Source organism: Pogona vitticeps, chromosome 4, assembly GCF_051106095.1.
Source record: "Pogona vitticeps strain Pit_001003342236 chromosome 4, PviZW2.1, whole genome shotgun sequence".
NCBI lineage: Eukaryota > Metazoa > Chordata > Lepidosauria > Squamata > Agamidae > Pogona > Pogona vitticeps.
In genome coordinates, this window is record NC_135786.1 from 197,086,510 (window position 1) to 197,113,541 (window position 27,032).

The 27,032-nt window shown below is 40.0% G+C and overlaps 1 protein-coding gene across 2 annotated transcripts; it reads left to right on the forward strand.

Annotated features, from left to right (window-relative positions):
* Nucleotides 1-7,483: 7,483 nt before the first annotated feature.
* On the forward strand, nucleotides 7,484-26,813 carry SDCBP (syndecan binding protein). Of its 2 annotated transcripts, XM_072998957.2 has the most exons (10): nucleotides 7,493-7,658; nucleotides 12,826-12,896; nucleotides 18,581-18,646; nucleotides 20,689-20,767; nucleotides 21,447-21,556; nucleotides 21,928-22,086; nucleotides 22,672-22,847; nucleotides 23,035-23,206; nucleotides 24,929-25,020; nucleotides 25,350-26,813. In XM_072998957.2, exons 3-10 carry the CDS (start codon nucleotides 18,596-18,598, stop codon nucleotides 25,402-25,404), a joined length of 894 nt encoding a protein of 297 aa, XP_072855058.2. In that variant the 5' UTR covers nucleotides 7,493-7,658; nucleotides 12,826-12,896; nucleotides 18,581-18,595; the 3' UTR covers nucleotides 25,405-26,813. The 2 variants fall into 2 exon arrangements, with proteins under 2 accessions (XP_020667143.3, XP_072855058.2); XM_020811484.3 differs by lacking the exon at nucleotides 12,826-12,896 and having other exon boundaries at nucleotides 7,484-7,658.
* Nucleotides 26,814-27,032: the final 219 nt, after the last annotated feature.

Sequence of the window (27,032 nt, forward strand, 5' to 3'; positions counted from 1 at the left end):
GGCATATGTTTTACTTCTGGGGAAGCAAGAGTTCAAGTGCTTGCTTCTTACAAGTTGCAAAACCTACAATATATAAAATATTAAACATAATACATTATTAAACAATGGGAATGGAAATAGAAACATTGGAGACTTTACAAGCAAAGGAAGCTAGTTTTAACATTGAAAAGGGAGAGAAAAAGAAAAGGAAATTAAAGTGAAATAAGAAAAGATGTAGATATATGTACAATTAAATTTTACAGTCAAATAAACAGTAATTCATAGAAGTAAATTAAAATTAACTGTACTTGTCTTCTCAAACACACCTAATTAATTAATTCAGTTATTGAATAATAGACAATCCAAATTATAATACAGTGTTGCCCCGAAAATAAGACAGGGTCTTATATTAATTTTTGCTCCAAAAAACACATTAGGGCTTATTTTCAGGGCATGTTTTATTTTTTTCATGTACAACAATCTACATCTATTCAAATAGAGTATGTCATCTTCTGGTTGCTGCAAAATGGTGGAGGGTGGGGTTTCACTTAACTGGGGCTTATTTTGGGGGGTAGGGCTTGTATTACAAGCATCTTAAAAATCATACCAGGGCTTATTTAGAGGTTAGGTCTTATTTTTAGGGACGTAGTAATTTAATTATAATAATAATTATAATTATTATATATAAGTTTCTGAAAGTCAGGAACAATGTTTTGAATTTCTATCAAATACATTTAATAAAATTGTTGTTAGTCGTTAAGTTGCATCCGACTCTTCATGACCCCATGGACCAGAGCACACCAGGCCCTCCTGTCTTCCACTGCCTCCCGGAGTTGGGTCAAATGCATGTTGGTAGCTTTGGTGATACTGTCCAACCATCTCGTCCTCTGTCGTCCCCTTCTCCTCTTGCCTTCTCACTTTCCAACATCAGAGTCTTTTCCAGGGAGTCTTCTCTTCTCATGAGATGGCCAAAGAACTGGAGCCTCAGCTTCAGGATCTGTCCTTCCAGTGAGCACTCAGGGTTGATTTCCTTCAAAATCGATAGGTTTGTTCTCTTTGCAGTCCAGGGAACTCTCAAGAGATTCCTCCAGCACTACAATTCAAAAGCATCAGTTCTTCAGCAGTCAGCCTTCTTTATGGTCCAGCTCTTACTTCCATACATCACAACTGGAAAAACCATAAAGGTAAAGGTAAAGGTTCCCCTTGACAATTTTTGTCCAGTTGTGTTCGACTCTAGGGGGCGGTGCTCATCCCCGTTTCCAAGACATAGAGCCAGCGTTTGTCCGAAGACAATCTTCCGTGGTCACATGGCCAGTGCGACTTAGACACGGAACGCTGTTACCTTCCCACCGAGATGGTCCCTATTTATCTACTTGCATTTGCATGCTTTCGAACCGCTAGGTTGGCGGGAGCTGGGACAAGCGACGGGAGCTCACTCCATCGCGTGGATTTGATCTTACGACTGCTGGTCTTCTGACCCTGCAGCACAGGCTTCTGTGGTTTAGCCCGCAGCGCCACCACGTCCCACTGGAAAAACCATAGCTTTGACTATACGGACCTTTTTGGCAAGGTGATGTCTCTGCTTTTTAAGATGCTGTATAGTTTTGTCATCGCTTTCCTCCCAAGAAGCACGAGTCTTTTAATTTCAGGGCTGCTGTCACCATCTGCAGTGATCATGGAACCCAAGAAAATAAAATCTGTCACTGCCTCCATATCATCCCCTTCTATTTGCCAGGAGGTGATGGGTCTTGTGGCCATGATCTTAGTTTTTTTGATGTTGAGCGTCAGACCATTTTTTGCGCTCTCCTCTTTCACCCTTATTAAGAGGTTCTTTAATTCCTCCTCACTTTCTGCCATCAGAGTGGTATCATTTGCATATTTGAGGTTGTTGATATTTCTTCCAGCAATCTTAATTCAGGTTTGGGATTCATTAAGTCCTGACTTTTGCATGATGTATTTTGCATATGTTAAATAAGCAGGGAGACAATATACAGCCTTTTCATACTCCTTTGCCAATTTTGAACCACTCAGTTGTTCCATATCCAGTTCTAACTGTTGCTTCCTGTCCCACATAGAGATTTCTCAGAAGACAGATAAGGTGGTCAGGCACTCCCATTTCTTTAAGGACTTACCATAGTTTGTTGTGGTCAACACAGTTAAAGGCTTTTGTGTAGTCAATGAAGCAAAAGTAGATGTTTTTCTGGAACTCTCTGGCTTTCTCCATAATCCAGGGCATGTTAGCAACTTGGTCTCTAGTTCCTCTGCAAATTATTGAATGTATTTAATGAAATGTATTCAAATATTGTAAGAAAATTAGTCAGAGGAAAGGTCATAAAAATACTCAGATTAATTCTCTACAAGGACTCATAATAACAATAAAAAGAAAAGTAGTGCTTGTGATTCAGTTCCGAAGGGAAAAAGTAACATTATGCAATAATGTCTGAAAGCCTTTTGCTTAGTGTGGTCAGTTGTACTAGAGTAGGCCCAGTGAATCAGGGAGAATTTGATGAGTCAACTCTTCCAGATGCTTCATTAATTCAAACGGGTCTACTCTAATTGCTGCTTGCTACATTAAAGTATGTCACAAGTAGCATAGGCTCATTTGAATCAGTGGAATTTACAGAGGATTTGACTCACCAAATCCACACTGATTCAGTGGGCCTATTCTAGTGCAACTTAACACAATAAACAATTGGATTTCAGCCAGCTGATTACATAAGTAACACCTTATCTATTATACTATTATCTGAAACATGAAAGATACAGAAATAATGTCACATTTTCTCACATCTAAGAAACAACTGACATCTTCTACAGAACAACAGAATCTTAGGGATCCCAGAAATATTATACCATTTGATAATTAACAGAAGCAATAACATAGCTGTGAAATCAGTTTTTTTCTCATATGTGAGAAAGAGCTATGAAAATTTTAACTACCTTTAAACGGGCTATATTTGAAGACGAATTTGACTCGACAGTGAACTTTGCTGAGTTGCAGAATCGCAACATCTAGAAATCAGCTGCTTGAATGTCAGCAACTTCCTTTCCCTTCTTCATTTGCATGATCCATAGCAAATACAAAAAATTAGGAAGAGGGCAATTTGTCATGAGACTGGTTAGCAGAACTAACCATGAGAATGTTATACTGTTTCCCTGTTAAGCAAACGTCTCCTACATAATTTCTCTTGCAAAGCTTAGAGTGTATCAATGTGATTCAAATAATTACTCTGACACTTCCTCTCTCCCATATCCACATACACTTATGTGAAAAACAAAACAAAACACCATGATCTGTGAAGCAATTCTGTTTTTCTATGGAGCCAATTCAAACCTACATGAGCTAGATAACAGGTGAAAACTGGCATGTATGGAACAGCAATCATGGATCAGATAGAACTTTCATCTTATGTATCCATATTATCCAAAGCCCCTCCCCATTTCCATGAAACACATCCAAAGTGCAAGAAAAATTATACCACCTCTGGAGCTGGCATAGTTAATCATCTCCCTGACACATCCATGCTCAGTGGATGCGAAATTAAAGGAAGTTCCAAATTATCCAACATCTGATAGCATTATGCAATATGAGAAACAAAGTAAATTCATATCTGAGATGTGATGATACAATCATTTTGTGGGGCTCTATGGGACTATAAACTCAGATTTGCCACATAAAGAAATCCCCTGAAATAGACCTAAGCTGAATTGCCATTCCTTTTTATTAAAAAAGCTCTAAGATCTCAGAAGCCATGGGCTGAACTTTTAATTCTGTCTCCCTCTTTGTTATTTTAAATCATCCGGTTTAGAAGTGCTGAGAGTTTAAAGGATAGAAAGAAAAGGGTATTTTCCATATTGAAAACATTTTCCTAAAAGACAAGCAACTGATGTCCAATAATCTCAACCCCGTATTGCCCACATGGCTGATCCCCAGATATTCTTGGACTGCAACTTGCAGAAATCCTGGCCAGCACAGCTAGTGGTGAAGGCGTCTGGGTGTTTTAGTCTAAGAACATCTGTCGGGAATCAATATTTCATTGCTAGGTTACAATCAATACCCAGAAGTTTTAAAAACATCTGTTTATCTCCCTTGTTATGAATTAAAGATTTAACATCAACAATTTACAAATGGTTGGTTGATTAGTAATTGCATATATGTTAAAGCATCTGGGCTCAGAATATCTTGGGAAACAGATTTACATATTTTTACAACAGACCTTGTATGGGATGGAGTCTGATGTCTGACTCTGATAAAGATTACTTACATAAAAGTAGAAGATACAATGAAAGTAATACACAAAGGACACTTGAGATCTGTCACAGAACACCATCTTAAATGAAAGCTTATCAGATTTATTTTCAAGAGAGTACAGATCAAAACAAATCTTAATACATATGTCGCTACAATGTTCAGTCTAGCAGCTTTTTGGAAAGCAATTAAATTTATTGGCTGAAATCCAATAATGTCAAGTTGTACCATATAAGCCTGATAATGTCATCTGCCACAGCTACATTTTGTTAATAAAGTTTCCTATTCCCTGCCTCAATGTTCCTAGACTCCTTTAGGCTCCTGTTGGTCCTCAAGCAATGTCTGAAAATTGGAGCCACTGGTTCTACTATGACTGCTAGGACTATCATCAGTAATTTCTGGACATTTAAGACTCTCCCCCCCATCCTACTGTCCCTAAAGGCTTCCGCAAGACCGATGTAACCTAGGAATGTTGTGTGGGGTAGTGGTTGGATATGAAACTTTTAAACAAAATATGGTTGTGACTGATGGTGTTACATGGTTTATGTAGCTGGCAGTGGATTTGGCTAGCGGCAAGCTCTTAACCTGAGCTGTAAAACATGCCATGAAAATAAAAAGAAGAAAAGAAAAGCCCTCGTTGCACCAAGCTTCTCAGAGGAAGTTTTTTACTTTTTATATACGTAAGGCACTACATCTTCACTGCCCTAATACAGTCTTTAAAAATAAGGAAGTATTTAATTTGCCAATACAGTGGTTCCTCGACTTACAAATGTCTCTACTTACGACCATTTCGAGGTACGACCAGCTCCGGCCACAAAATTTTGCTTCTACTTGTGGCCAGAGCTTCCACTTACGAACAGAAAAGGGCAGGAAAAAAAGGGAAGGAAATTCAAATTTCTAACTGTAGGTGGCGATGAGGCTGCTTCTTTGTAGCTCTTTCACCCCAGCAGTTAGAGAGTGTACATCATCGTCTGAGGCATGGGACTGCCTCCTCCTGTTTCTGGAACTGTGTGTGTATTTGCAGGGAGGCTTCGGGCTGCCTGGTAAGGCAAGGTGCTGTTTTCTGCTTTTTAAAAACTGTTTCGGGTGTTTTTGCAGCTTGGGTTTGAGCTGGGGGAGTTATGTTTCTGTACTGTGATGGGTCTTGGGGGGTTTGTTTTTTGTTTTTTTTCTCCCCCCATTTCTGATAGGTCATGGGGGCGTTTGTTGGTTTTTTTGCTTTTCCCCCCAATTTCTGATGGGTCTTGGGCAATTTGGTTGCTTTTTGGGTTTTCCCTCCATTTCCAATGGGTCCTGCATGCTTCCCTTGCTTTTTCCTTTATTTTCTTTGCATTTCTTTGCATTTCTGACCCGCCCCCTTTGTTCTCTGTGCATTTCTGATCGGCTTCATTCGTTTTCTGTGCATTTCCGATGGGTCTTGCACACTTGATTGCTTCCCCCCCCCTTCGGCTGGAAGGGATTAATCGCATTTCCAATGAGTCTTGCAGTGACTTTTTTTGGTGATGTTTTTCTTCAGCCAGAACAGATTAATTGCATTTCAGTGCATTCCTATGGGAAATGGTGCTTCGACTTACGACCATTTCGAGTTACGTCTATCTTCCGGAATGGATTATGGTCATAAATCGAGGCACCACTGTACCCTTAAGTGGCTGTCTTAAGCCACTTCACAATATGGGAAAATCAAAGGGCAATGTTCACTTTAGCTCATTTCCAGGTACTGTATGTGCTGGAAACAAACCAAAATGAAGTGATACAATCCACATCAAAAAATAAAAGCTCTTGACAAGAACCGAGAAATGTACAGGCAGGAATGCTCTGGGGATGGGCTGGTTCACTGCATCAATGATGTTATGTGAATGCTGGAAAAAAGGACTAACCAGTTCATCCCCATCCCTGCAACAGACGAAATAGTGAGCTAAATGCACCTTCAACTGTTATTAGTGTTTTAGCTATTTTGATGTTATTTTTCCCTCATTCATTATTTGCATGGAAATGAACTTCAGATTTTTATTTTACTATTCTACAGCACGGTAGAAAGGAAAACCCAGCTTTGCTCCCCATTTCTTTTGCTCTGGTTACGGCAGGCCAGCAGCAGGTGTTAAAGATTTCAAGTTTTAGATCCAAGAATCTCCTCACTCTCTTAACTTCAGTGGGATTGTTCTGGTATCTGGGAGCCACTGCTCTCTAGAAGCATTTATCTATGAATAGATATGACTAGGTTTTTAACCTAAGATGCAATCCTGACTAGTGAAGATGGCAGAAACTGACAGGAGTCCAGTTGAGACTGTGCAAAATACAAAACCCTTCCAGCCTAGGATGTTACTAAGGTCAACCCTGATGCCTGGTTTGATATTGTGCTTACATTGTGGCTATATGACTAGGCTGAGAGTGGCTTGGATATGGAGGAAATCAGCTCCTATCCCGCTTCTCTCCTTTTCTGCTCTGATTTTGGTTGTTGTTGTTCTGCCTGCTGATGTCAGTCAGCACAGCAACTGTGTGAACAGATCAAGCTGAACTCATACACCTCAAAGGAGGTTCTGCTACCACAAAGGTACTTATGGTGGCTCAGGAGTTTTCTGCACATCTCAGACCTACTTGGGCCAGTATATCTTCAGCCTGGATTGTACCATGAGTCAGTAACACAAGTCAGATACTGCAGTTTCCTGAGGATCCCCACATCTCAGACAGTTACAGGCAGAACTTTTCAAAATATCTTATCTGTAAAAAAAGCATCCAGAAAGGAGATATGTGGAAAGTTGCAGCTACATGAAAGGATCAGTTTGCAATCCCAGCAGCAGGAAGTTTTATTCCAAGGTCGCTAAGGAGTCTTCATTATATGCATCAATAATGCCATTGTCACCTCAGAAGCTCATCAACACTTATTAATATGCAATTATCAATGTCCTCCCCTACAGCACATAAGTTTTGTGTAACCCTGTGGCCCAGCTGTGTCTGTGAAAGAGTGCTGCAATCTACAAGAGCTCACACGGAAACAACTTTATTAGCCTGAAAAGGTTACATTACGTGATAAAACGGTTGAGGCAAAAGCCTTCCCGTTTCCAACCGTACAGCGGGTGGGCTACTCAGAGATAGTGGGACTACAGCTCCCATCATGCCTCACCATGGTCTCCCCAGGGCTGAGGGGATTTATAATCCAGCAACGCCAGACGAGGCTCGATTTGCTCGTTTTGGATTGGGTCTCATCAAGGGGGCCTGCTTAACCCCGCCACTCACCTGCCTCATTTCGTGAGCCTTTCCCCCCCCCTCCTCCTCCAGGCGTTTCGTTGGCCGTCACGAGGGGCCCCTGAAGGCGGCGCAGGCGCGGAAGCCTCTCCTCCCGCTGTTTGTGGTTAGTACTTCTCCCTCCGAGGCATCGCGGAGACGTGAAAGAAAGAGAGCGCCTTCGGTTCGAGAGTCCGGTCCTGCCCCGGTGAGCATGTCGCGGGCTTAGAAACCTGGTGGGGGTGGGGGTGGGGGTGGGGGGGGGAGGAAAGCGAAAAGTCGGATTCCAAGGGGGGAGAACAGGCTGGTGAAGCCAGGATGGGCTGGACCAGGCCTTCCCTACTTTTGGGGGGGGGGGCTCAGGGCGGCGTGAGGGGAAAGTTTCCTCCTCCCGCCAACAGAGAAGCGCAAAGTCTGAGGCCCAGTCGGCCGCTTGTGCCTTTTGGTGCGGAAACGTCTCGGGCCTTCTTGACATGCTCTGGGGCGCGCCTCGGCTGGCGGCCCCTGAGGCTACCGAGATTGGTGCCGGGGCTTAGGTCCGAAGTGCACGGGCGCCACGCCCTGGTTTGGGCGTCTGTTTCCCCCTCCTCTCAACTCCGGGGTGGGCGGCGGGAAGAGTAAGAGCGGATCTGAGCCCCTCTTCAGAGTCGAGAGGGAGGGAACGGTCTGGCTGCCTTCCCAGCCTTTTGAAAGGCTCTGCCTAAGGAGGGCTGGGAGCCGAGCCCTGGCTCGCCATCTCCAGCCAGGGGAGGAAACTTAAAAGAGTGAATTGTGGATCGAGGAAAGCTGGGTTAGTCGTGTGGGGCGGGACGGGGGACATTTCGCTGCCCGTCCCTCTTTTTCAATAGAGTTTTGGAGATGGGAGTTGTAGGGAATGTTAGAAAACGAAACAACGGAAGATGGATTCCATTTCGTTTATATTACGTAGGATGTTTACTTAAAAGTGGGAGAAGGAAGTAGTTCTGGTTTTGTGCATAACATGGTTATTTTCCCATAAGCTTGAAATGTTCCTGGGATCTCACTGATTTTTACTGGAAACAAACAGTCGCCTACTGTTGCAGTTGCCAACTTCGGATTCTGCTTTGTCTGAATACAGTATATATATTTTTTCAGCCATCTGTATGTGCACACTCATTTAGCGGTGTCCTTGCAATTAATTTCGATCAAAAACCCTACACATTTTTGTTTGGAAATAAGTTTCACTATCTGGAAGTTGAGGCATGGTAACTGGACTTCTTATTAGGTTGAAACGTTTCGCTACTTATCCAATTAGCTTTTTCTTCAGTCCAAGGAGAGTTAGTGGGAGACCCCTGATATATACCCTTCAGTTTGGTTTCACTTCCCCCTGGTCTGAATAGATGGACAAAGGACCTGGGGGTGACTGAAAAATCCACCTCTGCAGTACTTCTCCACCCATTGTCATGGGTAGTTAACAATCCTTAACAGTGGTCTTTCTGGTGTATGGTTCTGATCCTTCTGAGGATAGATGAAAGGGCAGCATGATAAATAGGAGACAGATTGTATCTAAGCCTCTATCTCTGCTGAGTGAGGGATTTTCTGTATTCACATCTATGGCCTACCTGACCCGTCTCTCAAACCACCTATCTTCTTGGTCCAAAATAAGTACATCTTGGTCATCAAAGGATAATAAGAAAGAAGTTCAGTTGCCATGACTCAACTTCGAGATAACTTCAACTGGATGACTGAGAATCTTCACAGATACAAGTTTCACAATTGTGAACAGAATCTCAAGCAATTCTGTTCACAATTGTGATTTAGCAGGTAATGTGTGATCAATCCAAATGTTAGTATTAATCAGACAGAGACACACTGGATGACCCAGGGTATAAGTGTTATGAGAGGAGAGAAAGTCTCAATTCTCCTTTATCTATGTCAACTATCATCTGTACCTCTTTCATTGCCACCTTTGCTATTTTCTAACAAAAAAAAAAATCAGATGTAACTTTTCCTTATAATGGGCTTTCTGTAGCCCACTGACCATTTCAGTGTTTTCTTCAGCTGTACAGTATTTTTCTGTAGAGGAGAACACTACTGGTTATTCCAAGTGTGATGACATCATAGATTTATATAGCATGGTGTTGGTGGTTTTATTTGTCTTTCTATTTATAAGAATCTCTACCGTATGTTTGTTGTACTTATAAAAATTGCACACTAGGGCAGTGTTGTTATTGATTACTGACCTGGGTGCCCCTTTCTTGGTCATTCACCACTAGTTCAGATCCTGTCACTGTTTTTTAGATTAGGCATCCTTTAGTCTCGAGAGACTATGGTAACGTGCTCTGTATGGAGGACTTGGAACAGCATCTAGTGTGGCTGAGAAGGCCAATTCAAGAGTGACAATCCTTTCCACACTGAAGACAAATACAATCTGCCCCCTGTCCAGCTCTCTAATTTTTCTGGTTTCGGGACAGCCTCTTTTCCTTGGCCTGCTGGACAAGGGTCTCTTCAAAATGGGAGAGGCCACGATGTACCGCCTGCCTCCAGGCTGAATGCTCAGATGTCAAGGTTTCCCATCTGTTGAGGTCCATTCCTAAGGCCTTCAGATCCTGCTTGCAGATATCCTTGTATCACAGCTGTGGTCTTCCTCTGGGGTGCTTTCCCTGCACTAATTGTCCATACATCTTTTGGAATCCGACCATCAGCCATTCTCACAAGATGCCCAAGCCACCGTACACGTCGCTGTTTCAGTGTATACATGCTAAAAATTCCAGCTCGTTCTAGTACTACTCTATTTGGAACTTTGTCCTGCCAGGTGATACCAAATATGTGTCTTGGGACCATCATAACAAATGACCTGACTTGGAGTGCAAACACCGATGCGTTAATCAGGAAGGCGCAACAACGGTTGTATTTTCTAAGGATTCTTAGAAAACAACAATTGACTGAGAGTTTGTTAACCACCTTCTATCGGAGTTCGATTGAGAGCATATTATCCTACTGTCTCTGTGTATGGTTCACAAGCTGCACAGTGGCAGAGAAAAAGGCAATTCAAAGGGTGATTAAGACAGCCCAAAACATCATTGGCTGTTCACTCCCCTCTTTGGAAGAATTGTATAAGAACAGATGTAAGAGGAAGATATCTAACATACTGAAAGACTCCTCTCATCCGGGACATCAGCTCTTTAAACTATTACCATTGAGAAGGAGATTCAGGGTATTGAAAGCAAGGACAAGCAGATTCAAGAACAGCTTTTACCCAAGTGCAGTATTGAGTTTAAATGCGGGGTCATAAGTTTTTGGTGGAATTTTAATTGCTGGGAGAAACGGGGTATATATATCTGTATGGTGAGTGTTGTGTATATTTTAACTTTTTTTGTAGTGGTGTTGTTCAATTCTACCTTGGGGAAGAGCACCTCATTTCGTTGCACCCACTTGTGAGTGCGATGACAAATAAATTTCTTATGTCTTATGTCTTTGCCAGTGTGTTTGTCCAGCTCGACATCTAGGGAGAGGGTGTAAGAGATTGTTGAGCCAAGGTACACAAAATCATGAACAACCTCCAATTTTTTTTGTGGAGATGGTAATAGAGGGAGGCGAGTCCACACCCTGGCCAATTACTTGTGTTATCTTCAGACTGATTGTTAATCCAGAGTCTTGGCAGGCCTTGGTAAAAGGATTCATGTGTTGTTGGAAGTCTTCAGCAGAGTGGGCAACAACAGTGGCATCATCAACGAACAGGAAGTCCCACATGCATTTCAGCTGGACTTTCTCAATCTAGAGAGCATATATATATATATATATATCACTGTATATAATTTAGGATATTCACCTCCCACCCAACCCATAACTCTTTATATTTCATTACATTTACCTGCATTTGCAATTTTAAAAGCTGTTGTGCAGTTTGAAATGTTCATCGTAGAGGATTAGGGTCCTTTTTGTTTTGAACCCTGGCCAAAATCCTGTTGCCTGATGTAGTAAGTCACATTAGATGTGGCCATGGGCATGCTCTAATTGACTTAATTTAGCATAATAAATCACAAGGAAGCCTGTTTTGAATGAGTGGGACTTGCAGCAGAGTTGACTCACCAAAATCCCTTTGATTCTATAATTCAGTTTCCAATGCCAAGCAACAGGAAGGACTTGGGCCATAGTAAATAATTTGGTGTTGCAAGCAAACATACCTCACTGTTCTACTGAGCTTATATTTTACAGATGAGTTAAAGAGAGTGGGTGACAATACAGAAAGTTAGAGAGACCCACATTCTTCTGTTGCAAGAATTGTCCATTTCTACTTCCTGTATTATATTCTTTATCCAGTTATTGACCTATGAAAGAATCTCTTATCAATCAATTTGCTTAGCTTCTGTGAGGGATTTGTTAAAAGCCTTTTGGAAATCCAGAGTATCTTTTGTCTAGTGAGTCATCCCTATGTACATATTTGTTAACACATAAACATTTTAAAAGATAGGGAAACAGACTTTTTCTGAAACTTTGATATATTTTTTTCTGTCAATGTGTGTTGTACTATATGGCTGTTCTTTATCCAGAACATTGTGTTAAGAATGTTATTTCTTTGTTCCCTATTTTAAAGTGGATGCCACATTGGCCATTTCAAGTTTTCTAGTATAGAGTTTGATTGTGGGATTACAAATTGGGTATTACAGGATTGGCATTTTCACCTTAGAATCTTTTAAAAACTTTTGAAATTAATGCCATCTGGACCTGGTGGCTTCTTTACAGTTTGCCAGTAAAGCTGGAACCTCGGGTTTTTTTTTACCATTCGAAGAAGCAGCTGTGTTAGTCAGTGCAAGTGTATTAGACAAAAAGAGAGAGAGATGAAAGTCCACATGATCCATAGAAATTCACATTAAAATATATCTTGGTTAGTCTATATCATGTTTTTGTGTTGTGGTTTGTTTGTTTTGTTACCATCATAGGGATGTGGTGGCGCTGCTGGTTAAACCGCAGAAGCCTCTGTGCTGCAAGGTCAGAAGACCTGCAGTCGTAAGATGGAATCCACGCGTTGGAGTGAGCCCCCGTCGCTTGTCCCAGTTCCCGTCAACCTAGCAGTTCGAAAACATGCAAAATGCGAGTAGATAAATAGATACCACCACGGTGGGAAGGTAACAGCGTTCTGTATGTAGTCGTGCTGGCCCTGGAAGATTGTCTTTGGACAAACACTGGCTCTAAGAGTTGGAAACTGAGATGAGCACCGCCCCCTAGAGTCGGACACGGCTGGACAAATTGTCAAGGGGAACCTTTACCTTTTACCTTTGTTACCATTATTTACCTTAGCTTCCATTCTCCTTTCCAGAAAATATCAGTTGAGGCACATGAATCTCCTATATATTCTGCAGTGAAGACAGATGTGAAAAATTAATTCATATTCTAATTTCTTTGTCTTCTCTTAGCACTCCTTTAATTCATCATTTAGTGGTCCAGCGGCTCCTTTGGGTGATTTCTGCTTCTGATGTATTTAAAGGTTCGTGCCCCCGCCTCTCCCTCAATTATTGCTCTTAGTGTAACTAATGATATCTGTGTCTTTTTTTTTTTTTTTTTTAGATTCCATCTTGTCTGTTTGCATTTCTTCTGACCAAGTTTGTGTTACTTACTGTTTTCTCTTGGTCAAAACTTCTTTTTCTGGATAAGCGTTCTTTGATTACTTTCTTTATTCTGCTCTTCAGTTTTCTAAGACTTCTGGTACTTTTCCAGAGTTATGATAGTAATTATTATTTTATACCACTAGTTGATTCAGACTTATGGTAATCCTTTTCAGAGTTTTCTAAATATAAAGTAATCGTTTGAATACGTTGCTTACGGGGGGCTTCTACTTTTTTAAAAGCTAGAATGATTTGAGTGTGTTTTCCCTGTATGATTGTTTCATTCTGAAAAAGGATATGGGTGTGTAACTCGAGGTGGTGTTATAGTGACCAAGCTGGTGTTTTGGGACAGCAGGAATATCCACCGCCATGATCCTTCTCCGTAGTCACCCCAAAGTATATATTTGTTTTTTAAAAAACAAACTGCTAGTTCATTGCTAGATCACCTCATCACTGCGTTGATACATTTTAGCACTATCTGTAAAAGAGAGACTGCAAATCAAACCACAGTTAAGCCAAATTGTTCTGATGGTTTACCAATCACTCCTTCTAATAGTGATCTAGGACCATACATCTTATTGAAGGTTGCACAAGCTGGCTCTTCTATAGTGAGGAATCGAACTGCAAACCCATGAGTCCACAGCCAGGTGGTCCAACCCATTGAGCTATCCAGCCATTCATCTGTGTTATTAATACCTTGTATTTGTGTTTCTGTTTTGGTTTGATCAGTCTTTTAATTAATTAATTAATTAAATTTTATTTGTATACCTTACACAAAGTTAAAATAGAACTACAGCAAAACAAAACACTAAAATGTCAGTCTAAAAACTAGCAAACCAATGGCACAGTCAGTTCTCAGCCTGAAGTGGAAACCGGACATAGGATGTTCAACTGGGGTCGGCTCCCCTGAAGAGTAGATTTTTTAGCTGCTTCCTAAATGAGTAGAGGGAGGGGGGACAGGGGCAGCTCCTCTGGGAGTTGGTTCTATAACCTTGGTGCCACCACGGAGAAGTCCCTACCCCTAGTAGAAGATTTGTGGGCCCCTCTTGGGGTGGCTACACAGAGGAGCCTGGTTTAAATGAATATGGTGGGTCGGGCAGATGACATAGGGAAAAGATATTCCAACAGGTAATGTGGTCCTAAACCATCAAGGTCTTTATATGTGAATGTTAAAACTTTGAACCAGATCCAGGACACAATAGGTAACCAGTGAAGGTCAGAACTGGGGTGATGTGGTCAAAATTGCCCACACCAGTCACCGGCCTTGCTGTCACATTCTGGACCCTCTGTAGTCTTCGGATCAGGCCTGATGACAGCCCCACATAGAGACAATTTTACTACTTTATCATGATCATAACTTCGGGTAGTGTGGGCGGCATATAAGTTAAATAAATAAATAAATAATCAATGCAAGGGTAATTATAGTTGTTCATTGCTATAACTTTTTTGTTTCAATGCCTTATTTTATTTTTCATCTCAATATCTCAGCAATTTTTGTGGATGGAATGATAGCACCTGGCTAGTAATCAATTGCTCTTTCACGTTTTAAATTTTCCAGTTTATGCTATACAGAACAACACTGCCTTATTATGCCATTCTTTTCCTTCCTTTAGAGCAGTGGTTCTTAACCTTTTTGAAAGAAACGCCCCCTTGAGGAAGTTATCAATCGCCTGCAGCAGCAGCGGCACCAGATCTGCTGGCAGCACCAGCTGCTCTGGATCCACATGCCGGATCTGTTGCCAGCACTGTGGCTGCAGCCGCCTTCTCAGGTTTGGCGGCGGTAGCGGCACCTGATCCACTGCCAGCACCAGCTGCTCTGGATCCACGTGCCAGATCCACTGCCAGCACTGTGGCTACAGCCGCCTTCTCAGGTTTGGCAGCAGTGGCAGCACCAATCCACTGCCAGCACCAGCTGCTCTGGATCCACATGCCGGATCCGCTGCCAGCACCGCCGCTGCAGCTGCCTTCTCAGGTTTGGCTCGCTCCATCACCCCCCCTTCTGTTCCTTCGCCCCTGCATCGCCCCTTTTGTTCCATCGCCCCCCCTCGCCCCCCTAAAAAATGAAATTGCCCCCTGGGGGGCGATATTGCCCAGGTTAAGAACCACTGCTTTAGAGTGCGTAGCCAGAGTTGACAGTGCATGGTTGGTTTTCACTATTTTTATTACATTTGCTCTGTGTTCTTTAACTTAGTTCAGGGATCCTGGTGTTGACACAAACACCATAAATGACATTGATCTCCAAATGTCTTTTGCCTTTGCATTTTCCCATTAGACATCTAATTGGCTGTAAAGTTTTGTCTCAAAGTTTTTGACTACACAACTTACAAGCCCTGGCAGTATTCTTTGTGCTCAAGGATTCTGGGACTTGTAACCTAAATCATATTGAAGATGCATAACTGGATAGACCTGGATTTTCATGTCATCCTGTATGTTTGCAGACATACACCCACTCATACAGAGACCACTTTTTGTCAATAATTACATTTTCATCCTCATCTCACAGGGCTGAATCATTCTGAACTGGATGTTCTGTGAGCTTAGTTTGCTTTCCCACAAGGATAATTTTAAATTTTAAAAAAACTTCCACTTTTTAATATTAAGTGCTAGCAGTTAGTACAAGTGAAGCCTACCTTTTTTTCCTACAGATCTGTTTGTACACATTTCCCATTGCATAACAAATCAAACTCCATTATCCCTATAACACTTTTATTACCTACACATTGATGATACTCAGGTATGTCTATCTAGCTGTACATGGAGCATTAGCTGAAACTGACAGTTTCTGTCCAGTGGATTGGTTTTACATATAGCATTCGTTATATACACAAGAGAGAGGTGTCCTTAGCCTGTTCAACAAGAATGGGTGTCCCAAATTCCACTTGTGGAACATTAATTGAAGCTAAAACCGGGCTTGTTTACTGGAATAATATGGAGGGAACAGCAATATGGCAAATCCTTAAGGACCTTAGGTCTGGGCACTGTGTTTCATGTGTATTATTTCAGAACTCACAGTTCTAGCCTATTGCTAGGCATCTCCTTGGTTACCTTCAAATCCTGAAATATTTTAAGAATCTGGCTTCTAGCAAGAACTTCATTGCTTTTCTCTCCCAACACAAAATGTTAATAAAAAAAGCTAAGTGGGTATGTGACCCATTAAAAGGTTTCTTCTGAATATGTGTATACCTTATCCTTTTGTAGCTCAAATTATTTAAATTTGGTTTGCAGTCTGGGGGTCCATCTTGAGCCGGCGCTTATTATGTGGAGACCCAGGTAGCTTCAGTGATCCATACTGCCTGTTTCCATCTTCAATGTATTGCCACCTGCATTCCTATCTTGATGTGGGGGCCCTCGCCTCTCTGGTCCATGCACCTGTAGTCTCGAGAATAGAGACTACAGCAAATGTAATTTGCTCTACTTGGGGCTACCTTTGAGATTGATGTGAAAGCTTCAAATGGTGCAGAACGCGGCAACCAGACTTCTTACTGGGGTGAGAAAAGATCAACATATCTCCCCTACTCTGGCTGCCCTGCATTGGCTGCCCGTTCGTTTCTGCATTGATTTCAAAGTACTGTACTAATGATGACATATAAAGCCCTAAATGGTTTAGGACCTCAATATCTGGTGGAATGCCTTCTCCCACCTAGACTTACCTGAATCACTCACTTTAGTCAAGAGGGGCGGCTGAGGGGTCTAATGCCTAGGGAGACCTGAAGAGAAAGAACAAAAAACCAGGCCTTCTCGGCAGTGGCCCCTCGCCTCTGGAACAGTCTCCCCCCAGAAATTTGTCTGACTCCCTCGCTGGGTGCTTTTAAGAGCTAACTCAAAACCTGGCTCTTTAGGCAGGCCTTTCCTCCTGTCAAAACCTAATTTATTTGCTATTTTCAATTGTACTAATGTTATTTTATTTTTTATTATTCTTGAGTGTTATTAGCTGCCCAGAGTAGATTTCGGTCTAGATGGGCAGGACACAAATTAAATAAATTAATAATAACAACAACAACAAATTTGTATTAGGAAAGCTTCTCCTTTTCTTTCTTAAAATCTGTCTGATGGAACACATGAGATAAATCATTACCCTTTCCCCACAATCACCTGTACAGTGGTGCCTCACTTGATTATTACCTCGTTAGACAAGGAAAGCGCTTGACAATTAGTTTTTTGTGATCGCTATTGCGATAGCTAAACAATGACTGAATGGGCTTTTTTTGCTTAATGTTGATTGATTCCCTGCTTTGGGAACCGATTTTTCGCTTAGTGATGATCAAAAACATTGGGTTTCAAAATGGCTGTCCGCTGTGCAAAACAGCTCCCCGCTGTGCTTTAGGTCAGATTCCTCGCATTACAGGCACCGGAAAATGGCCGCCCTATAGAGGATCTTTGCTGGACGCTGAGGTATTTCACCCACTGAAACGCATTGAACCGGTTTTCAGTGCATTTCAATGGGCTTTTTTATTTCGCTTGACGAGGATTTTGCTTAACAGAGATTTGAATGGAACAAATTATCCTCATCAAGCGAGGCACCACTGTACTTTCCAGAAGACGTGGGATGAAGATTTGCTTTGTTGAGAACACAGATAGGGGCTGGCCAGTTAGGTAGTCCGTCAGTTTAATATTTGTGGATTCTTGACCAAATGGATCTTTTGAAAAGTGTTAACTATTCATCTCCTATTTGTGTCCTTCTGTAGAGAAAGAGAAGACAGTGCTAATTAATAAATTATTTGAGAATCGGGGTTAGAATGAATAGAATCCAAGTTTCCAGCAATTTCTTCTTTGTTCTAAGCTCTGACTTTAGTGCAAATGGTTTTTCTCAGATTGAAATGATGGAGTGTTGGAGGAATAGTCAAAATATTTCTGTGATTTCTCCTTCCTGTGTCACCCCACATTGTCAGTCATGGAGTTGGTGCTGAGAAGGTAACACCTCAAATATAGCAAGCAGCAACAACAACCATTTCTTATGGTGCACTCACCAGAAGCAACACAGCTTTATTTTCTTTACTCACTTACCAGTGGAAGTATACAAGTTTTCACAGATGCATCATCTGGAACATTGTAAGGAAGCTTTTGTTTTTCTGTATTCTTATCTAGCTTGCCTTTCATGTCCCAGATGAATTATCATACTGTGGTGTGTTGCTGTATAGATCAGAGATAGGGAATATATGACTTTACAGATGTTACTGAACAGCAGCTCCCTTTGAATCTCACTATTGGCTGTTCTGGCTCAACTTGATTGGAAAAGGGGTTTCAAGAATATCTAAAGAACCATATATTTCCCATATCTGATTTTGATTCCTAACTGATACTAAGTCCTGTTGGACACAGTAATATTTGCTTCTAAGTGATGAATATGTATATATGAGCCTGTACTGTATGTACTTTACAGAGATCTGATTTCTAAAATTGTTTATTCCGCATCAAGCAGAGCTGATTAAAAATTAAATGGTATAGCACTATGTCCACTTATGCCAGTAAACTGCTGTTTTTTTTTAACAAACTACATCTAAAATGAATGTGATTGTGTTGCATTTGTTCACTTTAGGATTCTCTTGTATTTTTTTTTCTTATGCAGTGAAATTGTTTGAAAATGTCACTATATCCTTCGCTAGAAGATCTAAAGGTGGACAAAGTAATTCAGGTATGCCCCTGTGCATTTTATAGAAGGAATTAATTTTGTTGAAAATAAAAACCATAATAATTTGAGAATTTTGCTTTGTTATTGTTTATTGATCAAGGAGGGGAAGCTGGCCTAGCCTTGGTCCCAATCCAAACTGAGAAGGATCTAGGCCTCGTCTCAGAGAATTTTGCCTCCCTTCTTATTCTCACAGCCTGGATTGGGGGTGGCGGGTCTTCTTTTGCTGTAACACTACATATATCTCTTTAGGTACAGTTCATCTTTCCATTTGGCTTGTAGAGGAATTCTGAGGCCTTTCCCTTTGGGCTGCAAGTCCTTGGCTTTAGTACAGTGGTGTCTAACCTTGGCCCTCCAGATGTTCTTAGACTATAGCTCCCAGAAGCCTTCACCACCACCTCTGTTGGCCAGGATTTCTGGGAGTTGAAGCCCAAGAACATCTGGAGGGCTAAAGTTGGACATCACTGCTTTAGTATAACTCAGAAGCACTCATTAGTTCTCTCGCAAGGGCATGTGATATCAAGGCCATGCCCTCTGCTGAGGTTTGACCTGCACAGTAATCCAGCCCTGCATCCAAATGATAAGTCACACAGGGAACCCCATGGTAGAGTGGGAAGCTGAGCCCAGTTCTAGTCTGATACTCAGTTTTTCTGCTGTTATAATCTGGCATTGTTGAAAATTAGAGGATACATTGATCACAGCCTGTGTGCATTTTTTAAAAAAGTCTTTGTTGCTCCTTTTCTGAAAAATCTAATTTCTTGAGTAATTGGTCTACTTGGCACGTTCAGAATCTCTGTAGAAGTTTACTTTCCTGATTTAAAGGCAGTTAGAATACGTTTTGCTGTGCAAATTTTATGCTTTTCGTGTAGAACTATGTACAAACAAGGTATATACAAGAGTAGTAATCTTGTACTGCTTTGTTGGATACAAGAATTTAGTATGGCAGTGGTCCCCAACATTTTCCAAACTGCAGACCGGTTGGCGGGGTTGGCACACACCCCACTCATGGGTGGGCATGGCATGCTCATGCAGGTGAACAAGGTGCACTTGCACACATTCGCGGGTGGGCGAGGCTCACACGCATGCATGAATGGGCGTGGCATGCTCGCAGATGGGCATGGTGCACTCATGCATGGATGGGCGTGGTGTGCTCGTGTGTGAGTGGGGTGTGCACGTGCAGGTGGGTGGGGCACCCATGTGGGTTGGTGGGCTGTGTGTGCAAGTGGGTGTGCAGGAGATCTGTCTCCTGGCCCGGTCCTGCAAAGGCCATATATTGGCAGCAGACTGGGGGTTGGGGACCCCTGCAGTTTGTTAGACAAGAACATGATATCGTAACCCTATAATTCAATTCATGAAGAATCTCTGCCGAATGTTTCCCTCTTCATTTGGCTTCTTTGGTAGATTACCATATTCTAGCTCATCCATTCATCTATCACGTCATATCTACAATTCAAATATATAAATATCATTACAGCAAAATAAAGACAGATTTATTTTGGTATATTACATTGGAGCCAAGACTTTTCATCATTGAAGACTACTAATAATGGATCCTTCAGGCCAGGAAGGGCTATGCTTTTTCATCTTTTGTATTTTTATAACTCCTTTCTCTTGGAATCTATTACCATCAATAATTTTGGATTCTTAGCTGTTAGGATCCAGACTTCTGTTTCTCTGATCCTAGGAGATAATTTTTATCCACTACTCAGACTGGAGCTTAGAATTAACTGCTGGGAGGCAGGGTGGGGTTTGCCATTTGAGTCTGTTGCCAAAACAAAAAACAAACAAAAAAAAAACCCCAAGAGTTTTGTTGCACCTTTAACACATTATTTTATGCATGTTTTTGTAGAGTACAGCCTGTTCTTTCAAATGCATTTACAGGAGAAGTTATAAAATAAACCTTAATTGTATATATTCACATCATTTCTGGTGAAGACCTAGGAGACATGCTTACCTAAACTGAGTTTGGTTGGTATAATTAGGAAAATGATAAAAATGGAAATGAGATCAGTACGTATCTGTACTTTCATAAAGTATTTTTTTTGTAGGCACAAACATCTTTTGCTTCAAATCCAGCTAATCCTGCAATTCTGTCTGAAGCCTCAGCACCTGTCTTTCAAGATGGAAGTAAGTGACTATGTGAGAAAGTAAAATCTAGGGAATGAAAATATATATTTCACAGAAATAAATTCATCTGTTCTTTTATTAAACCAAAAGATAAAATCCAAAGGAATTCAGAAACAACTTAGAAAAAAATAAATTAGACAAGTACTTGACATCATACATTAAAGCACTCTAGATATTGTAATTGTCTTCATATGCATCAGTTCTATTTATTTGTTATGATCTTATCTTTTATTTAAACAACTTGTGCCCATAATGTACCCCAGGCGTTAACAGTAGTAATAAAAACTGGTAAAAAATAAATAAAAGCTCCGGTCGCAAGTAGAAGCAAAATTTTGCGGCCGGAGCTGGTCGTAACTCGAAATTCTCATAAGTAGGGGCGCTTGTAAGTCGAGGCACCACTGTAGTTGTTATTGTTGTGGCTATGAGCTGCCAAGTTGCTTCTGACTTATGACACAATGACAGAGTTTCCAAATAATGTGAAGTCTTCAAGCAGTAGTTACTCTTGCCACACTCAGTGAGGTTCCATGGCTGAGCAGGGATTTAAGCCTATGTCTTCTGTGTCAAAAGTCTAACACTATCCACTACATCACACTGGCTTGCATTGTTATTTTATGACAGTTCGGTTCATGTTATTAATATTAGGGACAATTTTTGACTTAACTCTTTAAACTTTCAAAAGGTCTTTATCCCAGACTGTATCCTGAACTTTCCCAGTACATGGGTCTAAGCCTGAACGAAGAAGAGATACAGAGAAACATGGGAATGGTTTCTACTGCAGATTCACAGGTGGTAAGTGTCAATCCAATAAAGCAAGAGTTCTTTTAGGTTTCCTTGCATTTTATTAATCTTTCTTTCTTTCTTTATAAACAAGGTATTTTTATGTGCTAGAAAAACAAGTATGCCTCTATGCAGAAGTGATCCTTCCTTTTGCAGGATTGCTTTGGTAAACAATGGACATATGCACCTAGCTTGAAAATACCTGAGTTGTATAGTGATTGTAGATGTATGGGTCTTAGGCTAAAATCACACTGTTTTGATAAAGTACAAAACTGTTGTCCTGAAATCCTCATTCATAGCTTGAGGCAAAGGCCTATACTGTATATGAAATTTGGTTTGGCCTTGCTTTTAAAATCTATTTATGCCGGTTTTCTAATCTTCAGCTTGTTGCAAGGCCTTCAGCAGCGAATTACATGGTGGCTCCAGTAACTGGAAATGATGTTGGAATTCGTCGAGCTGAAATTAAGCAAGGGGTTCGTGAAGTAATCTTGTGTAAAGATCAAGATGGAAAAATTGGTCTTCGGCTTAAATCAGTAGACAATGTATGTATTCTTTTGGGATCCATTTATATCCATCTATGTATCTCAGTTCTGAAAACTGAGAAGACATTGTAAAATTGCTAATCCAGTGGATTGATTTTGAGGCTGAATTTTGTTTTCTCTAATTTTATTAATGCTCTGATAATCTACCACATCTTCAGAAAGGGTATATTTCTCAGTTGTAAAATTGTAACTATTGCGTTGAAATCTGGAAAATAACAGAATGATTTAAAAGTTTGAATTACATTCAATTTATGAGATGATAAAATTAAAAATACTTTGCATTCTGAAATTGGTTGTTGTTTTTTAAAAAAAGCTGACTATATGATTTATAGGAGTGATACTACTAAGAAAGATATACTTTGGGTTAACAAGCTGTGTATTTTTAAAAAACATACAAAGCAATGTTTAATAAACTTTTTGATGAACTGGCAACATAACTAAATGTAGAACATGTTGCATTAAAAGTGGTAGCAAGTGCATGTGTGATGTGTCATTCTCTTACGTTCTCTTGCATACTTATGAAAAAATGAACTAGATAGATACATTGCTTGTTTTATCTTAACATTCAGATGCATCTCTGTTTAGGGCATATTCGTCCAGTTGGTTCAGGCAAATTCTCCAGCATCACTCTCTGGCTTACGATTTGGAGATCAGGTTTTGCAAATCAATGGTGAAAACTGTGCAGGATGGAGTTCTGAAAAAGCCCATAAAGTTCTGAAGCAAATACCTGGAGAGAGAATTTCAATGATAATTCGTGACAGGTAAAGCTTTCAGAAACATGTTATATTTGATTAACTATTTGGGGTTTATGTCGATAAATTGGTAAGGAGAATGTTCAAATTTTATCAAGTGTGTCTAGTTAATGTGAGACCAGTAATGTCCAATTTGATGATTGTATTGTTTTGAATAAATACTTTAGATAGTGAGTTGTGAATACTTTTCTTATAGGCCTTTTGGGCGAACTATTACCATGCATAAGGACAGCACAGGACATGTTGGCTTTATATTCAAAAATGGAAAAATAACTTCAATAGTGAAAGACAGTTCAGCTGCTAGAAATGGACTTCTGACTGAACACAACATATGTGAAATTAATGGGCAGAACATAATTGGCCTGAAGGTGAGTGATATGCTTTGCTTCAAGAGTAAAAAGAATGTGGTATGTGTGTCTGTGTGTACACCTGTGCATACGCTACATGCCATGTAACATAGTGTCTGCAAGTACAGTGTTTCTGCAGATATTTATGTAAAAAAAAACCCTCCTAAGACAAACTCATGAGGCGTACCTCATACATGTCTGTACGTAGGAAATATGTGAAGGACTATGAAACATAATAAACATGTTTCTGTTTCTGCCTGCTTTATCTAATACTTGTGAATTGTTGCCACAGTCGCTAAGAATTGTTTACGTAGAACAGGTCTCAGTCACGTTTCATAAAAGAATGGTAAGAAAATCTCTTTTCTTCAGAAGAGCAGTAATACTTTGTGTTATTTTCTGAATATTGGATATTATTTTCACTGTATCCTGGGAAGTACTCCTGTGTGTTTCTATTATAAGGGAGCATCGTTACATCCCTGTGGTGGTGCTAAAGCAGATTTCTGTTTCTATTTGAAGCAAGTTATTGTCTCTTAATCATTTTCTTAGTCGCTTCTTCAGTGCTCAGATTTTTTAAGTGTCAGACATACATGACTGATAGGATTCAGCTCAACGTTTGCTCCCTCTTTTTAAAAGTTGCTGGTGTTCTTGTTAGTTAAAAGAAATAAGCTGTTCCGTTTCACTGGTAAGACCAACAAAAGTTGCTTAGTAGTGGTAGTACATGTGAGATTCTCCAATAGACCCTGCTAGCACTGAGGATTTGGTAGCATGCAGTATGATAATGGTGGTGTAGCTAAGAAGCTGTCATATGTCCACGAGCTGGCAAAGACCTTTCTTTTCAGGCAGGCTTTCCCTGAGTGACTGACTGTGTGAGTGAAGTTTTTAAATGGATTGGATTACCTATGTTTTGGTTGTTTCTTTGTATGGTATTTCATCATTTTTTAGTATTTGTATATTCACTGTTTTTAGTTTTAATATTGTCTTTTAATAATACAGTATAAGCTGCTTTGGGTCATTTAAGGAGAAAGGTGGGATAAAAATATTTTAAATAAATAAATAATGTGCCTGTGCTTTAGTTATTGGGTTGTAGTAATTAACAAGTGGTCATGAATGTGATGCCTTTTACAGTAGCACTATTAGAACTTCTCCACCACCAGAGCCAGGACATCATCATCACTATTCCAACTTCAGATGTGACAGCAAGGAAGCAATGATTTTGTGTGGTAGCCAGTCTCCCAAGATTTTTTTTTTTTTTTGCACTTTGGTATCTGTTACATAATACCAGTCATATATTGTCTTGTATTTTCCAGTAATACTTTTAGACCTGCGGAGCTAGAAGGAACCCTATGGATCATAAAGTCTAGCCTCCTCCAAGGAGGCATAGTAGGGAATCAAATTTCTAACCTCTGGCTCCATAGTCAGATACTGAGCTATTCAGCATGATCTAACAATCTGCACTTCTTGTTTTTCATACACGACTGAAGCTTTCTGCCTTTTATGTGTTTATTTCTTGGTCTTTAACTATTTCCTTTAGGTAGGCCTGTTTTTTAATTGTATAAACAGACTGTCCTTTACCTCCATGTATGCATATTTTATTTTGAAGTATGCATTCACCTCAGTAGAATACAAAGTATCTAAAAGAATTAACACTGCTGTTGTCAGTAAGACAGAGCTGAGACCACAAAAAACTTCCTGTGTACATTAAGGTTTCTCAAGAATTAATACATTTTATATTTTGCTTAACAGGATGCTCAAATTGCAGATATATTGTCAACAGCTGGAAATATAGTGACAATCACTATCATGCCTTCTCAGATCTTTGAACATATGATAAAGAGGTATGTGTAAAATATATTTCCATTTTAAGTTGGTTAAGTTTAGTAAATTATGAACTCATATTTCCTAAAGATATGGAGAACATGCTTTATCTGAATTGTGTCCAGATACTGTAAAACACATTTGAGTTGGAACTTCCATCTGTGTTCCAAATCGCTTTATCCAGTATTGAATAAAAATGCATGTATGTTGAGAATGAACTTGAGTATACAAATAAAGTTCTCAAGTGGCAATTAACTCAAATTTCAAGGACTGTAAGAATATTCAAATCATGTAACATTGGTTTTTCTATATGCTTTTAATGTTAAAGAATCTTTGTTCTTATTTTCAGGATGGCTTCAAGCATTATGAAGTCTCTTATGGATCATACTATCCCTGAAGTCTAATACTCAGTTGATATGCATGTGATTGAAAACAACACTGCTAAGCATTGGCTACTATTTACTCTGCAACATTTTTTCTGCACATGAACCTTTCTTTTAAGCCAAGATGAGAGATGCTGCATTGAGTATTTGCATTGTTATGGCTGAGAATGTTCAATACAACATATTACCTTGCTCTGACTGACTTTTCTAGCCTTATGTTTGTCAAAACAAACTGCATAATGTTTTTTCATAAGATGATCTTGTATAATTCAACACTATTTCTATAAGCCATTAGTATCAATGAAGCTGTCTCCTGCAATTGTTAGTATTTGCTATCTGTGCTCTATGTATACAGCTGCTCCTAGTCTTTCTGTTTGAAGAATGTTTAGAATTCTGTGTAGTGCTAATTAACTGGTTCTAGTAATCTTGTTTACAAAGCATGCCAGTTAAACTGAGCATAGCTAGTATTTATCATTCCATTGATATTTTAAATAGTGTGTTTTGCAGATGACCATTTAGGTTTATCTCACTGCTTACAGAATCACTCTACTGTATTTAAATTCTATTGCCTTAAACATCTTAAATTAGAAGTAAAAAAAATAAACTTTTGCAACTGTCAGTCATAAACTGCACTAATTCTTTTAAGTTAATGATTCAATGCAAAGGAACATGGAGGAGTGAAGAATAAAATGCCACTGGCCTGTAAAGTACAGTATGGGTTTTCATTTTGGATCAGCGAATCTGTTGTGTTCCCCCGAAAATAAAACAGGGCCTTATATTAATTTTTGCTTCAAAAACGCTTTAGGGCTTATTTTCGGAGGTTTTATTTTCCGTGTACAACAATCTATATGTATTCAAATACAGTCATGCATCTTCTGGTTATTACACAATGATGGAGGGCGGGGTTTCACTTAACTGGGGCTTATTTTTGGGGTAGAGCTTACATTATGAGCATCCTGAAAAATCATAGTAGGGCTTATTTTTAGGCTAGGTCTTATTTTCGGGGAAACAGGGTAGTAGTGTAAGTTGTGTAATGTCTTTTCTGCTTTTCCTTGGAGGAGGAACACTGATTTGCTGATTTCTTGAATAAAATGTGATTACGCAAAGTAATTACTTTACCTTCTGTAAAAGTAACTTTAAATTTTGTTCTGGAACTAACACAAACGCATTAAGAGAAACTAATCTGTACTTGCTATGAGGGTTATCTGAATTCAACAGCCTTGTCAGAGCTTGTAAGTAACATGTTGCAACTAATGATACTTTGTGCAGCAGATAATTGGTTGGGCTCACAAGGGCACCCTAATTTGTAGAATAACATAATGACTAATCGCCAATACAGCAAAACTCTAATGTTAACCATTACTTTCAAACATTTGTTTGCCATTTTTATATTTCCAGTTTTAAAAATAAAAACAATGTTAACATCCAAAGTTCTGAACCTAGTACTGTTTGCTGCAGCAGAAGAGGTCAAGTTACTCAAAACATGGACAAACACCCCGAAAAACCTACAACAACCATCAGATCCCGGCTGTGAAAGCCTTTGAGAATACATTTAATCAAAACAGATTTTTTTAAATCTAACATTGCAGGCATTACTAGTAAAGCTTTTCTCCATTGATGAATGTGTTGCCAATTTGAACAGTATTTTG

Excerpts from the sequence above, each read along its gene's own strand:
- SDCBP (XM_020811484.3), top strand. The coding sequence starts at position 18,596 with ATGTCACTATATCCTTCGCTAGAAGATCTAAAGGTGGACAAAGTAATT. Across the intron at positions 22,848-23,034 it reads TCAATGATAATTCGTGACAG|GCCTTTTGGGCGAACTATTA; the intron begins GTAAAGCTTTCA and ends CTTTTCTTATAG. Across the intron at positions 23,207-24,928 it reads AGAACATAATTGGCCTGAAG|GATGCTCAAATTGCAGATAT; the intron begins GTGAGTGATATG and ends TTTGCTTAACAG.